At 36.9% G+C, this 14001-nt stretch overlaps 1 protein-coding gene across 2 annotated transcripts in view; it reads right to left on the bottom strand.

Annotated features, from left to right (window-relative positions):
• Window positions 1-11125: 11125 nt before the first annotated feature.
• Window positions 11126-14001, bottom strand: part of RC3H1 (ring finger and CCCH-type domains 1) — a 61079-nt gene continuing 58203 nt past the window's right edge. For both annotated transcript variants that reach the window (XM_034409759.3, XM_034409760.3), the window contains exons 18-20: window positions 13771-13941; window positions 13140-13246; window positions 11126-11465 (exon numbers count right to left, since the gene is read on the bottom strand). In XM_034409759.3, coding sequence (XP_034265650.1) covers window positions 11315-11465; window positions 13140-13246; window positions 13771-13941 — 429 coding nt within the window. In that variant the 3' untranslated portion in view covers window positions 11126-11314. The remainder of the gene's footprint in view (window positions 11466-13139; window positions 13247-13770; window positions 13942-14001) is intronic.

The following is a 14001-nucleotide window of genomic DNA, read 5'->3' as shown; positions in this document are numbered from 1 at the left end:
AATGGGGACGTATGACTGGGTTAAGGAGGGGGAGAGACACTTCAGCCCAGGCTCCCATTGCATCTTTCAAGGATTTTAACAATGGGTAGTTCCACACAAGGATAGTGTGCTAGGTTGACAGAAGTTCTAAATGCTCCCTTCCGTTCCCCTCCCCCACCCCCCACTCCCAGTGTACTGAAACCTCCAAGATGCTTATGACTACTAGATCTGTAACATGTTGCTACCATCTATTGGTTGTCAGGATTGTTGCAGCTCAGATCTGGTACTCCAAGCACAGTTAAAACTTCATTTTACAAAATATTGAGTTTCTGAGCCCAGTTTCCTACCAGCTTTCCACTGTCTCCTGAAGAAGGGCAGCCACAATTGTCTCTTCATACCCTCTACAGTTTGGAGTGTATCTTTGGGGAACTTCCATTTTAAGGCTCTTCGGTATGAAAAACCAACCCATACCTACATCAAGTAGCTTTCTGGCTCTTCTATTTGACTCTGGGGAAAAGAAAAAGGCCCCAGCCAGACCTCTGGTCAATTTCACCCTTCTTTGCTTGGTGCAGTGATGGGTTGCTACCGGTTTGCCCCGCATTGGGCGAACTGGTAGCAGCAGTGGCGGGAGGCTCCGCCCACCCACCTGGACACTTCTGTGGTTACACTTGAGCATAAACAAAACACCTGGTTGCTAAAGGATTCATAGCTGAGCATAAAATAGTCTCTTGAATGTCTTTTTTATTCTATATATAGCTAGATATTATTATTTTGCCTAGATAAATAAAGAAAGCAGGCTAAAACCCAACACTTTTAAATTAAATTGAAATCAAGTGGGGTTTTTTGGGGGGGGGGAGGGGGAAGATACTTGTCCCATAGAAATTATTATAATCCATTGAAATGGGGCTTGTGGGTGAGAGGCATTTATTAGGGACATATCTACAATTTTAATGATTTTAATGACCACTTAAGACCTAGCTTCAAGTTCTTTGGTGGAATGTAGCAACAGTGAAAACATGGTAGAAAAAAAGGAAGAAAGGTAGTTTTACTGAAGACAACCTACTTGTGATTTTTATTATCAGGCATTTCCCCTAATGCCTCAAAGGGGGCCTTTACAGCAGCCTGAATTAGAATCTGCTACCAGCTGTGTATTCTGCAAGAGCATCTTTCCTTGTATGACTACAAACCAACGTAATTTTTGTATATGCTGCATCTAATACAAGAGTGCATTTCTGGAGAATGTTTGAATGAGATGGTAGTTAAGCCTCTCAAGAAAGGCTCATTTATGCTATTTCCCCTGCCCAGAGTCCACTAAGTTACTGGTAGATCCTGATTTCTAGCTCCTAGAATCACACTGCTTTGCGAAAGCACAGGATATCTCAGGGCACTCTCCCTGCTGTGTCTTTGGGATTGCCAGAGCTCTTGGCCAACTGTGTCTCTTGTCCCTTAAAGTGTCCCTCTTGCAGTCATCTTTTATGCCTTTGTTCATCCCTCTTTCTCTCTTGGCATAGCTATCACATAATGCTGCTCAGTGAAGGCAACACTGATTTCTGGGAAGCTTCAGCATGATGCAAGTCACTATTAAAAGGAGAGTGATACAGGAGAACCCCTCCCCCCTTTCTCAGAGTAACCTTACCAATTACTGGAAAATGGGAAGAGGAACATCTGAAATTGGTTTTCATAAGCTTTTGCATTGGAAAGAACATGGTGCCAAATTCTGCATGAAGAAATCAACTACTGCGATGCTTCAAACCATAATCAAGGTTAAGGGACATTTCAGGAAACGGTATATGAGCCCTTCCATGGCATTTTGGAATGCTGCTCTCCTACTGTAGGGCTATTCACAAGCTCTTGGGATATAATCACAGGGCCAATGCTGAGGAGTTCCTGAGGCTTCTGCTTTTAGATTATGTAATCCCCATGTCATGAGAGGAGGTAAATATGGGCTTGTTGCAAGCAATCTTGGCCACCACACACACAGATGGACATATGTTGAATCTGTTTATGAGGCTGTGTGAGAGAGGATGTGGACATTTAGCCTACAAGAGAGTTAATAGGAAATAGAATAGCAATCTTCAAATATCTGAAGGGTTGTCACACCAAAGATGGAGTGGACTTTTATTTAAGGTTCAAGAGTGTTTTAACAGGTACAGGATCAGTTGGTTAAAACTCCAAGGAAATGGGTTGAGGTTTGACTTAAGGAAGAACTTGATTGTACCAATTGTAGGCTAGCTATGACACCATGTGTTAAAGAGTTTACAAAGGCTGGGTGGCAGTTTGTCAAAGATGCTGTGGATGCTGCACTAAATAGAGGGTTGAACAAGATGGCCTCTAAGGTCTATTCCAATGCTATGATTCTATATAGTTCCACTTCAATTGAGTGGGCAGTTCTGGTTAGTACTCATAGGAAAGTGTTTCCAACATGAGATACTGTACTGTACAGAGATACTCTGTTATTTAGCACCTATATGAAGCTTCTGGGTGAGATCATCCATTGGTCCGAGGTGAAGGATCTCAAGTACAGTAATCACACTCAAAGTTGCATCAACATCCAGGCTGAGCCGGAGAAACTATGGACTGCCTGAAAATGTGTAGGCTGTTAGTATCTGGATGGATAAAATAGGCTCAAATGAAATACTTCCAAGATCAAGTTTTTTGTTTAAGTCAATAAATTTAAGGCAAAATCTCTTCTTGCATAGCTCATGGGACTTGAATAAAGCTGCCAGCCTTTCCTATACGGTTACCTATATTATGGAATGTTATCCAAAGGCTCAGAAAACATTATATTCTTACATGCAAAAAGTCTCTATAAACATTTGTTTCTATGAGCTTTTGGATCCAGCTAACTGGCATGTGGGGCTTTTCCAAGCATCTGTTTCCGTTTTTATCCTTTAAATTATTGTTACTGTGTATTGGTTTGTTTTACCCTGTTGTATATTGCCCAAAACCTAACCCTATTCAACTTCATTGGTTATCTACAGTCAATCCAAAGTCAATCCCAAAAAGTGAAAGGATTAGTAGAATTGTTTTTCTTTTGTATACTTACAGTTCATATGAGCCTTGAAACTAGATATAGGAGCTAAGAGCCTGAGGCAGTTCCAAAAAGGAAGCAGGAGCAAGAAAACATTCTATCACAGTAACTGTTTTAAAGTCAAATTTTGTTCTTCTTAGTTGTCCTAGCCTGGTTATTTTTCCTGCTTTATACCTCATATTAGTGGCTCTCAGTCTGACAGTATTGGTTATACTAAGTGTAAAACAAGCAAAAAGCTACAAACTCTCTTATGTTTTACCTGTTCTAGTGAAAAACTTGTTTTTTCATGAAAGGAGTGTAAGCAGAACTCAGTTAATGATTACTCATTCAGAGTTTGATGGTGCGGAACAAATGGTATGGTCTTTTAAGTTCTGACTGGCTCAGTACCTCCATGGTCATGAGATTGCAATCTGGATCTTGGCAATTGGCTTGCCCTTACAATGGCTGCAGTGTCCTGTGGTCACGTAATCATTATTTTCTGGCTGTTTCCCATAAGCAGTCAGCAGGGAAGCTGGCAAAGAAGGTTCCAAATCGCTTCCCAAAATTGCTTCTGCTACTTTTTCTCCTGAGAAGTCCAGCTAAGAAGTAAAAGATCTCAGGGATCCTGTACTCTGTAGCATGTTCCCACACCAGCACCTCCCTGCCTGCACTCTGTAGGGCACATTTGCCCAGCCATACTCATACCACACCAGCACACCCTTCCAAACCTGGAACAGTCATTTCTCAGTATATTTCACACTGAGAACATTAAATAACTAGCAGAAGGAAGGCAAAGGCCAGAGAAAAGGAATAAACATTTTATAATACTAACCAACAGATAAATCTAAGCAAATTCACAAAATCACCCACACCTTTTACGTAGTATCTTGGAATCTTTATTATCATCAGCATCACCCTAGACTAATTCTTTTTTTCTTTTCTTTTCTTTTTTTTTGTTAAATATACCTCCGCAGGGCACAATCACATACAATCAATACGATTGGTAAATTACATGAGCTCTATCCCAAGCATAATGCACCAAAATGTCAAAAAAGTTATTAAAAAAAATGAACTCCACCCAAAAAGGTGATAATGACTTAAGAATGTCTCGGGGAGACTGGTACAATCCTAAAAAGACCAAAGGAAACTTGGCTTAACACCCCCCCAAACCATAAAGAATGCACATACAGAGAGAGAAATCCCACAACTGGAAATGACCAGGAGATTTTGGAGGAGGGAGAATAATGTATGTCAAATTGGCTGAATAAAAATAAGGAGCAAAATCCAGATTGCTGACTGCCAATCCTTGAAAACTAATTAAAAAAACAAACAAAACAAAACTAAAGTTGCCTTCAAGGAAAAGGGTTCATGGTTAGCAACAAGGCTGCTTACATAGCAAGCAGAGACTGCAAGGCAATTGTAAACTCACAACAGACAGCAGAGAAACCCTTTAGGGGGTTGTGCAGGATTAGAACTGAGGGCTGCCAAGACAGCTGGCCAAACAGACAATTTTCATTAGGTCTGCCCATCCTGCTCTCCACCTCTGTACCTCCCTTTGAATGGCTAACTTGGAAAGAGTGCCTTATGCAAATCCAGCTGTGGGATTCTGATCCAGTTACACAATCTGGTTTTGGATGCCAAAGACTTGTGAGTATTGTCTGCTACAACAAACTAACATTAACAACAAGAGAGCACAGAGGTGGTCTTCTTGCACATATCCCACACTTTCAGAGGGATTTGTGTGGAAGACATTCCCACTACAATTGTGCCTGAAGTCACTTTTAACATACACAAAAGCAAACAAATTTTGTTTACAGCAAACACCAATATGCCACAGGATTTTGTTTTTATAAAATATATATATATGTATACATTTAACATTAGCATACCTAGTACTTTTAGTTTTTAGAGAGAAGGATGCACTTTGGTGTGTTCTTCTAGACTCCTCCCTTCAGTATGTTATGTCTTCAGACAAGATACTTTTTATATGTGAAAAAAGCATCAGGCAGCCATATGTAACATGCAGGCAAGTAATATTAGATACCAGAATAGAAGCTCTGCAGCCACTGAATGGTAACTATAGCTATTCAAGACACTATCAACACAATGAAGGTTCACTGTTCCAAATTTTAAATTTCATACAGATGTCAAAATGCAATTGTCCCAGCTATAACATTTCATTTTGGGCATTGACTACTGTATCCAACACAACATAGAAATCTCACTGCAAATTTTATAAAAGGAGAATGGCACTTCTTGGTGTTATACTGAGCGTACCTACATAGCCTTATTAATCTTGCGACACAGATACCAATCTCTGGACTGTTTTGATGAAAAAAGACACTGTCTAATATCTGAATATTGCACAACAGATCTTAGAAAAAATGGAGCTACTTTTTTGAACTTCAAATGGCACCTAATAAAGATTTATAATTTTGGGGTGATATCTGTTCTGTAGCAAAAAAAAAAAAGTTAAATCATGCTTCCACAAAAAGATGTAAGTAGTTCCTATTCATCTCCCATGATTGCATCATGACTATTTGATGACACAGGAATTGGTCTATAGGCTAAGGCAATCTGCAACTTATTTTATTTATAACTGTTTTTTATTGTGTGTATTATGATGAAACAAGTATGTGTTGTTTACTTGTGATATGTACCACACTGAAATAGGAGGCCTGGACAAGGGAACTCCAGTACTGTCATTTGAATGACTATATTTAATGTGAAACCATGATTTAGTGCTATTAGAATGAACTTCAACTGTGTTTTCATTAAATGCAATTAATTTCTCTTCTGGACATGAAATAAGATTACTTCTGCATTTGATTCACCATGTTGTCTGATTAGGTGGTTAAGTGGTTAAACTGTGCTTCATCTTATCACTGTTTGAAACAAACAAACTTTATAAATTATTTTGAAATTAATACAAAAAAAAATCTAGGTTTAGATGACATGTTAATTTGTACTAAATCTAAAACAAAATATTGTGAACTCTTAACTATTCTAGGGGAAACATACTGTAAATGCTCAGTGCTCACAGTGGCTCATTCTAGTCACATCAAATTACAGCTTAGGGTGGGGTTTTTTTGGGTGTGTGTGTGTGTGTGTGTCAAATATCGATGACATCTTCAAGTGCTTCCCTGTTTGTATCAAGTGTCCTTTCCAGCTAAATCAGTTCAGAGACTGGATATGTATATGAATCTATGTTACTGACAACAGTATTAGTGAGAATTTTAAAAGAAAATACTGTTAAAATTCTCACTCATATTAGTAAATGATGCCACAAGGTGTGATAGCAAAACACACAAAGTAAATAGCTTGTCTAGATGGGACTGTCAAAATCTGGAGACGTTTTTGCCCATCCTTCTTAGTATTTTGAGATGGATAAGAAGTAGGCACCGGCATGACTTCCAACTCAGTTCTTCAACTGCTTGTCTCCCCCTCCCCACAAATTGCTGTACAGTAAAGCAGATGTCCTGTTCATAATTAACAGCAAGATTTTGAAAGCATATGAGAGATCTGAGGCTGGAGCCAAAATGTCAAACGACATCCTGGCAAATATAGTTCAAGATTTGCAGTTCATAATTACTGTAACACTGGAAGCATAATTTGGAGGAGGTCTCTCTGGGACTATTTGCTTCAATAAAGTCCATGCTTACCAAGTGGACAGAATTAGGAAACAAGACTGCTTTCTGATTACATTATGTTGCTGAGATCGTGGATGTGTTTAGTGATTCCTATCCAGAGAAATTTCTGTATAGGTTTGGAAAAGCAGACAATAGGTTACTATTTGTTGTGTTTCCAAGCAACAGTGCAATGTATTGTCCACAGCCAAATGTAAAGAAACAATTTACTTGACTATGAAAACATATTAGACTGATAGTGCTATTTCAGAATCTCTCTCCAGTTTCTTTCAAGTTTCCTCATACTTACTTCTAGTACAGTTCAATAGAAAATTTCAAGCAGGAACAGTGAAAATAAACAATGTTTCTTCTAAAAACACTTTTTGTACATTATAAATCTAAGTGTGTTGGGACAACATTCACATATCTTTTTAAAAGGTAAAGTAATTAAGGTAAATGGCTGCAAATGTAATGATGCTTAACATAGCACTTCTGAAATGAGCTAATAAGTCATCATCATAGAATGCATTTTGTAAGACTTGACAGTCAAGAATTTTTATATCTATTTACCACTGTTAAGGTTTGAAAACATAAAAGATTTTCAATCCAAACTGGCTATTGTAGTAAAATGATTAGAAAAAAATAGAAAGAAAAAACAACAACAATCAAACCAAGAGTAAAGCACAAGTCTTTGGCTCTCCTTAAGTGAATAGGGTATTTTCCATATTTATACAGACCCCTCATTTGCCTACAAGTAGGGGCAATACCACATTTATGCATCACTGAGTAATAACACCATAAGGAAATGCAACTTCATAGAAGTTATTGGGTACTCAAATTCATCTGAATGCTCTATTTTGAGGCAACATGCTGTTACCTGGTGCATGAAAGAGGGAGGGTGATGGGAACATACAAAGGAGAGATGTAGAGACAAGAAGCAGAAATTTAAAAAGCAATGTTCAAATGGATCTCGCAGGTCCTAATTAGCCAAACACATTTAATCTGGAAGTCTGAGTTGCATGCACTGAATTAAGTATTACTGAATTGATATTCTGAAACCTGGGCTTTTGCTTTATTTTTTTAAAAATGACCTAAATCCTTCATAAAACGTGCTTGAGGTTAAATATTTTAGTATCTCTCAAATATCTTTTAATTTAAGTACACAATACAAGTTTTGCTTATGATGCCATAGCATCCTAATATAAAGAACAACCTATTTCATACAACTCAGTGTATTCCAGCCAAGTTTAAAATAAAATATGTTTTAAAAAATAACATACTGCTCTTTATTATGTATAGCAGAGCTGGATGAGAGTGATATTGATATTCTATAGAAAAAAGATATTGATCATAACCATGAATGTCATTCAACAATTCTCAGAAAAATGTATTATAGCTCCACAAGCAGTCTAAATGAAGAGTGAAGGATATTTAAGAGTTCAGTTATGATCATAACACAGCCATGCATATGTATTTGGCTTGTTTCCTCTTTTCTAATGGACAGAAGGCAAATATTTTTCAGGCCTGCAAAAAATCAAAATCTAGAATGTAAAGCTAATGCCAAGGTTCATGAGGATGGCTTTATAAGACCAAAGTGTCATTGTTTCCACATCAACCTGAATTCTGCTCCCAAATAGAAATTTTATGAGGTTTTAACACATGGACTTGAAAAAGCTAGTTTTTTAAAAAGACACCTGAGAATACAGTATTATAGATTGTTCTCTATGAAAGTCAGACAGTTCTTTATATGCTCATCACTTTAACTCGTCCTTTAGAACCTAAAAAAGAAAACAGGAAACTAAGCCAAGATCAAAGTGCTCTGCAAAGATTAAACAGAAACTATTTGCTTATGCATAAAGGGCATTAACCTAGATAGGGCACTGTGCGCAAAGTACAACTACAGGAAAATAATGGGAGGTCTTGTTAGCTCAGATTCAAAGCATTTAATTTTATAGCAGAGATTTCTCAATGTTAACAACAGCATCTTCCACACACTTTTTTGCCTAGTGCTTTATGAACATATGTACATGTACATATGTAAAATAATCGTATGTACAACATGAAGAATATGCATGTGTACAAAATATGGGCCTATGCATATACAATATCTAGAGGCACAGACGTGCTATAAATGGTCTAAAGAATGGATTAATGTAAGAGGGGATGGTTTTGTAATTACAATCCCAACTCTTCCATACTTATGTCTGATACATATATAGTTAAATGTATGAAAAATGTTCAGTCTTCCCTTTCTTTAGCCAGAAAATTTCCTGTAGGAAACAAGTCTGCTTGGCATATCTAGATGGAAGCCAATTTTTCTGTTATTCCAAGTTGGATTTTCTTTGGAAGAGAACACCTTTAAGAATGGCCTTATATTGGAATAGTGAGCCTGATTCACTAAAAAGACTTCTTATATTGGAGACATGGCAAGAAAAACAATTTATATAAGCAAACTTTCTTTAATTATGCCATGACATTAGTTTACTTCAGAAAGAAAGATAGGAAAGATATAACAGAGTACATAAAGAACATTAAGTGAGAACCTAAAGAAAAGCGAAGTTTATCTTTCTCTTTCTTCTAAGAGAGTGAAAGACTGGGTGGTAGTATGAAAAGAAGAGAAAGTTCTTTATACAGAATTAAATAAATCAAAGAAGAGAGAATTAAAATGTCTTTTAAAAGAGAGAGGGAGTGTGTGTATGTATGTGTGTTTTTACGTATATGAACACATATACATACACATACATACATACACAAAGACACACCACACAGAGTGCTTCCAAGTCCTGGATGCTTTAAAATAGCGGTAATCGTGAGGAAATATCCTTAAATATCTATGTACACAGACACAAAATGAACATGTGCACGCATATACTTATGTGTAAGCATACACACATGTACATATTTTAGTTTTTTCTTTAAATGAATGCTCAAATCCCAAGGCAATGTGGGCATTAGTTTTTTGGCCAGCCAGGTTGTAAAATAATGTAAAAATGCAACACCTTGACTAGGTAACTATAATAAATAATCAGTACTTGCAAATGTCTCTATTTTGACTCTTCCTACTGGTAGGCAACAGGGGGCCTGTATGCTCACAACATATTTTATTTAAGAATAAAATGGATATAAAAGGATGTTTTAACCTCAATGGATTTTAAGGGAAGAAAAGTAATCTAGAACAAGATTAATAAACATTTGCTTTTACCCGATCAAAGCAATGCTTCAACTTATTACATAGCCAGTGCATTTTGAAATTTAAAAATGTAATTTACAGAGAAAGGATGCAAGAATTTTCTTCCAGATTTTCCACATATGCACCTTACTTAATGCCAATAAAATGGAGAGGAGGAGGACAAAAGTCAAATTTGCATGCGTATATATGATCACATCTGTGCAGTTTAAGAAATGTGATAAATGAATGTGCATTTGCAGAGCTAAGAAGTCTTTTCATTTCATACACACTTGAAAGGTTGCTGCTTCTGTAATGGACTTGCTGAAATTAACATGATTTTTTTTTCGGAACCATTTTTTTGTTAAACTCAAAAATCTTGAGTTTCAAATATTCAGTTTTGTCATGAAAGATAATGCTGACCAATCATGGTATTATTAGCTTTGGATGCAAAATAAACAGGAAGGAGAATATTGTTACAACCAATTTTATGTTTTCCATCATGTATAAAATAGAATTTATCACCTTGCACCTCAGACAGATTCCAAAATTCTCTTGCATCAGAGAATCTAATGTGCCTGCCTCCTCCAAGGATATAGGATGATACAGAAATTGTAGCTCAGACATGTGAAAGAAGATACTACACTAATCGTTGCACCTTTATCCCATCTGAAGACATTTTATACTAGTTTCTAGATTCTGATTTAATCCAGTTCTTTGGGGGGGGAGGGGTTAAGCTTACTTATGCAAATGAAACACTTCTGCTCTATGTCACAAATGTCACAAATCAATGCTTCTTAGCCAGTTTATAAAGAATGCATTTCCAGTCACTTTTAAAATGGAATAAGTATTGCTACTCCTTGAAGCTTTCGGTGTCCAATAAAAAAGTTTGATTTCTAATGCAATGGTAAATCCTTCACAATCTTAAATTAACAAAAAGTTACAACAGTATCTGTAAGAGAGATACAGATTTGGGACAATTTAGAGTTTTCTCTTCCATCTCAACTCCTTCTTTTATTTTTAGAAACTACAAAAAGAAATGGTGAATGAGCTTGTTCTGGTGGGAGAATGAACATCTAGAAAAGTTAATGATACACTGGGTATGTAATAATACCAAAATAAAACAGAAAGCCTATCCCATTAGATCATACAATTAATCAAAGTATGTGTGTCTCTGTGTGTAAAATGTGTGTGTTTGTGTGTGTGTGTACATATATATATATATATATATATATATATAATATCTGTTTCTTTTAAAGCCCTGGCATTCAAGGCATCCAAAGTTATTAAAATAAAGTTCATTCACAGAACAAAAACAAATTTAATTTGAGTTGTTTGCAGATACTGCTAATTTTCATTTTTTAATTAAAAAATGTGTTAATGTGAACTATGTGCAGGGTTTGTTCCTAGTAGTGGTGTTGTGCACATTGTCTCAGACTTGCTATTGTTGAAGACTTTTGCTCAGCGTCTTTCATCAATCCAAGGATGGGAAAAGGTGACCCCCGACAGAAGTGGAGGGATAGTTTTGTTCCTTCAAGGAGCAGAGGTGGGCGTTGCTCCGGTTCTCTGGGTATCCTGGTCACCTGCTACTGCGTCGGTGTCCTCTGACAAGTTCAGAGCTGTAGTTTTGTTTGACAGAAGGCCTATAATTTCTTGGGTTGGGGCAGATCCATTTGGAAGATCACTGTTGAGTAATAAGTGTCAAAAAGGAAAAGGAACAATGAAGTGATGGAGGGAAAAAAAGAAAAAAGATTAACCGAGAAAAGACATTGGATATAATTAAGCTATTTCAGATGACCCTCTGAATTAGTATGTAGCAGGATCAGTATGACACTAAACCCTAAGCAAAAATTAATCTCCAACGTTAGTAATATTTTACAAAATCTCATTATTTTTGCACTCCGCTAGGAATAATCTAATGTTCATAATACCTTTATCCACTCAGTCTATAATCTCCATCTTCAGATTAATTCTAAACTGCTAATCTCCAATTTCTAATTTTTCCTCCAGGCCTGGTGGTTTGGACCATAAAACAAGATTTTCTGTCTGGAGAATAATAAACCATCAAAACTGAGATGATCTATAGGTAGAAGATACATTTTCAAAGGGTTCTGCTTGCAGTTTGTGGGTTTCCTTATTTAAATTCACATTCTTCATTAACCACAGAAAGCTGCACCTACAGTACTTGGACATCTCCATCACCATCTGGGACATTCCACAAGTATAAGTAGGATAGTTTTGTTAGAACTCTGTCTCTAGCACATTATCCTAGTAAGCATGAACAGAAGCAATAATTGGGCAAAGGTAATCTAATGTTTATATCTTTGACAGATGTAGATGAGTGTGCACTTAGCGCAGTTAAACAATTTATTAAAGTTCTGGAAATACAACAAGATTGGACTGCTCTTTCCAAGAATATTTTTTAAGCAGTCAAAGTGCCCCATTTAAAGCAGCTAGATATTTATATCAAATAACCACCCCAAAAATCTGAATGCCATTAACCTTAGCATGCTGCAATGTGCTTCCCATAGCAGTTTTGGAGGGCCGATACAAAAAAATACCATATGAGCTGAGACTCTGCCCCTGTGGACCATGGGCCATTGAAACTATAACTCACGTCCTGCTATACTGCATCTTTTATAAGGACTCACAGGTTCAATTTATAATACCTTACCTAGTAAATACTGGTCTTTTTTTTACAGGCAAATACTGTTATCAGATCAGTATGAAGTAGTTTCTCTGAAAGTAGCCAAATTCTGCTGTGATATATGTAAAATTGGACAAACTAATTGCTCATTGTTAATCCACAGCTAATTGCAATATATTATTCTGTTTGTCGTTTATTATTGTTTTCATGGTTTTATTTGCTGGACTGTGACTGAAATAAAGACTGATTGATTGATATACCTTTGACACATTGTTACCTCAAGATTTTTTTTTTTTAATTGCCTTCCCACCATTGCAAAAACAGAGTTTATCAAACTTGGCACAATGAGCATGTTCTGCTGTGGTATCAAGTTATTTTAGTTCAATCTAGAAATTCTGTAAAAGTTAAGTCAGTTCTAGATGATTGCACTGTCAATAGTATTATAATATTCTAAGACTGCTGTGCTGGTTGACTACCAACAATGATTTGGAGAATATCTTTGGAAGGAACCAGCACTATCACTGAAAGAAACACCTATTGAGAAATGTCAGACATGTGTTGTATGTCCTGACTACTGCCATTCGGAAAACACTGAAACTTTTAAACACTAGCAGATAAAGTAAAACAATGTCAATACATAAAATATAAATAACTGTACCCTATGTAATATTTAAGTTTGAATTAAATTACCAATAAAAATAATTCTATTACCTGAATGTTAGAGAAAGATCTTCAGGTGGTACTTTGCCTTGCTGTCCATTTTCAGTCTGTTTACTAGCATTTGCTTTGTTTTTCACATCCAATGAAGACTGGCTCTCCTTGGGAAAGGAAAGACAAATCCATGGTTCACAATGTACTGTAAGTTTGCTTTACGAGTGGGAAGAAATTATGAAGCACCAAGCCAAGCTCTACATACTCACACAAAAGCTACAAACAAAGGAACATAATCCTAGACCAAGCTGTTTTATTTTATCAGGCTAGAAAGCTTTCCAACACATGTGCAAGCAGCAGAGACCAAGGAGGTCTATCACCATGGGCTGGAAAAATCACCATCCCCTTTTCAAATGCCATTTAAAAAGTATTGTGTGCAGATTGTAACATAACAGATGCTTAAGAGGATGGATTATTTGCTGTAAATTTGAGTGCTTGCATACTTTCAACTGAGGTAGCTTGCAAAATTAAATTTGTAGAAAAACAAAAACCTATAAACTACTAGCTCTGAATATTCAAAATAAATGACTCTTGTTCAGAAATGGTGAGTGCAGTTAACACTGCAACTCTCCAAACAGCAGCAGCAGCAGTAGCAGCAGCAGCTTCTCTGCCCACCTTATGAAACACTCACCATGCTTAGTTCCCGGGTTCTCTTCCCGATTTCCCTCTCCACCTGGTGCAGCTCCAAGCTCAGCTGTTCACTTGAGATCATTCCAGGCCACTTAGGAGGTGGCGGTGGGGGCTGTGGTTGGCCTGCCAAAGGGGTCGCTTCCCTCTGCAACAGCAGCCTGTTACTAACCGCCTAAATGCACAAAGCCAAGCACATACACAACTGAGCGCACAAAATATACCATGCAGATAT

Source organism: Pantherophis guttatus, chromosome 3 (genome assembly GCF_059756535.1).
Source record: "Pantherophis guttatus breed Tessera chromosome 3, ASM5975653v1, whole genome shotgun sequence".
NCBI classification, from domain to species: domain Eukaryota; kingdom Metazoa; phylum Chordata; class Lepidosauria; order Squamata; family Colubridae; genus Pantherophis; species Pantherophis guttatus.
Note: the sequence above shows the minus strand (reverse complement) of the source record. Positions and strands in the feature narration are given on the sequence as shown.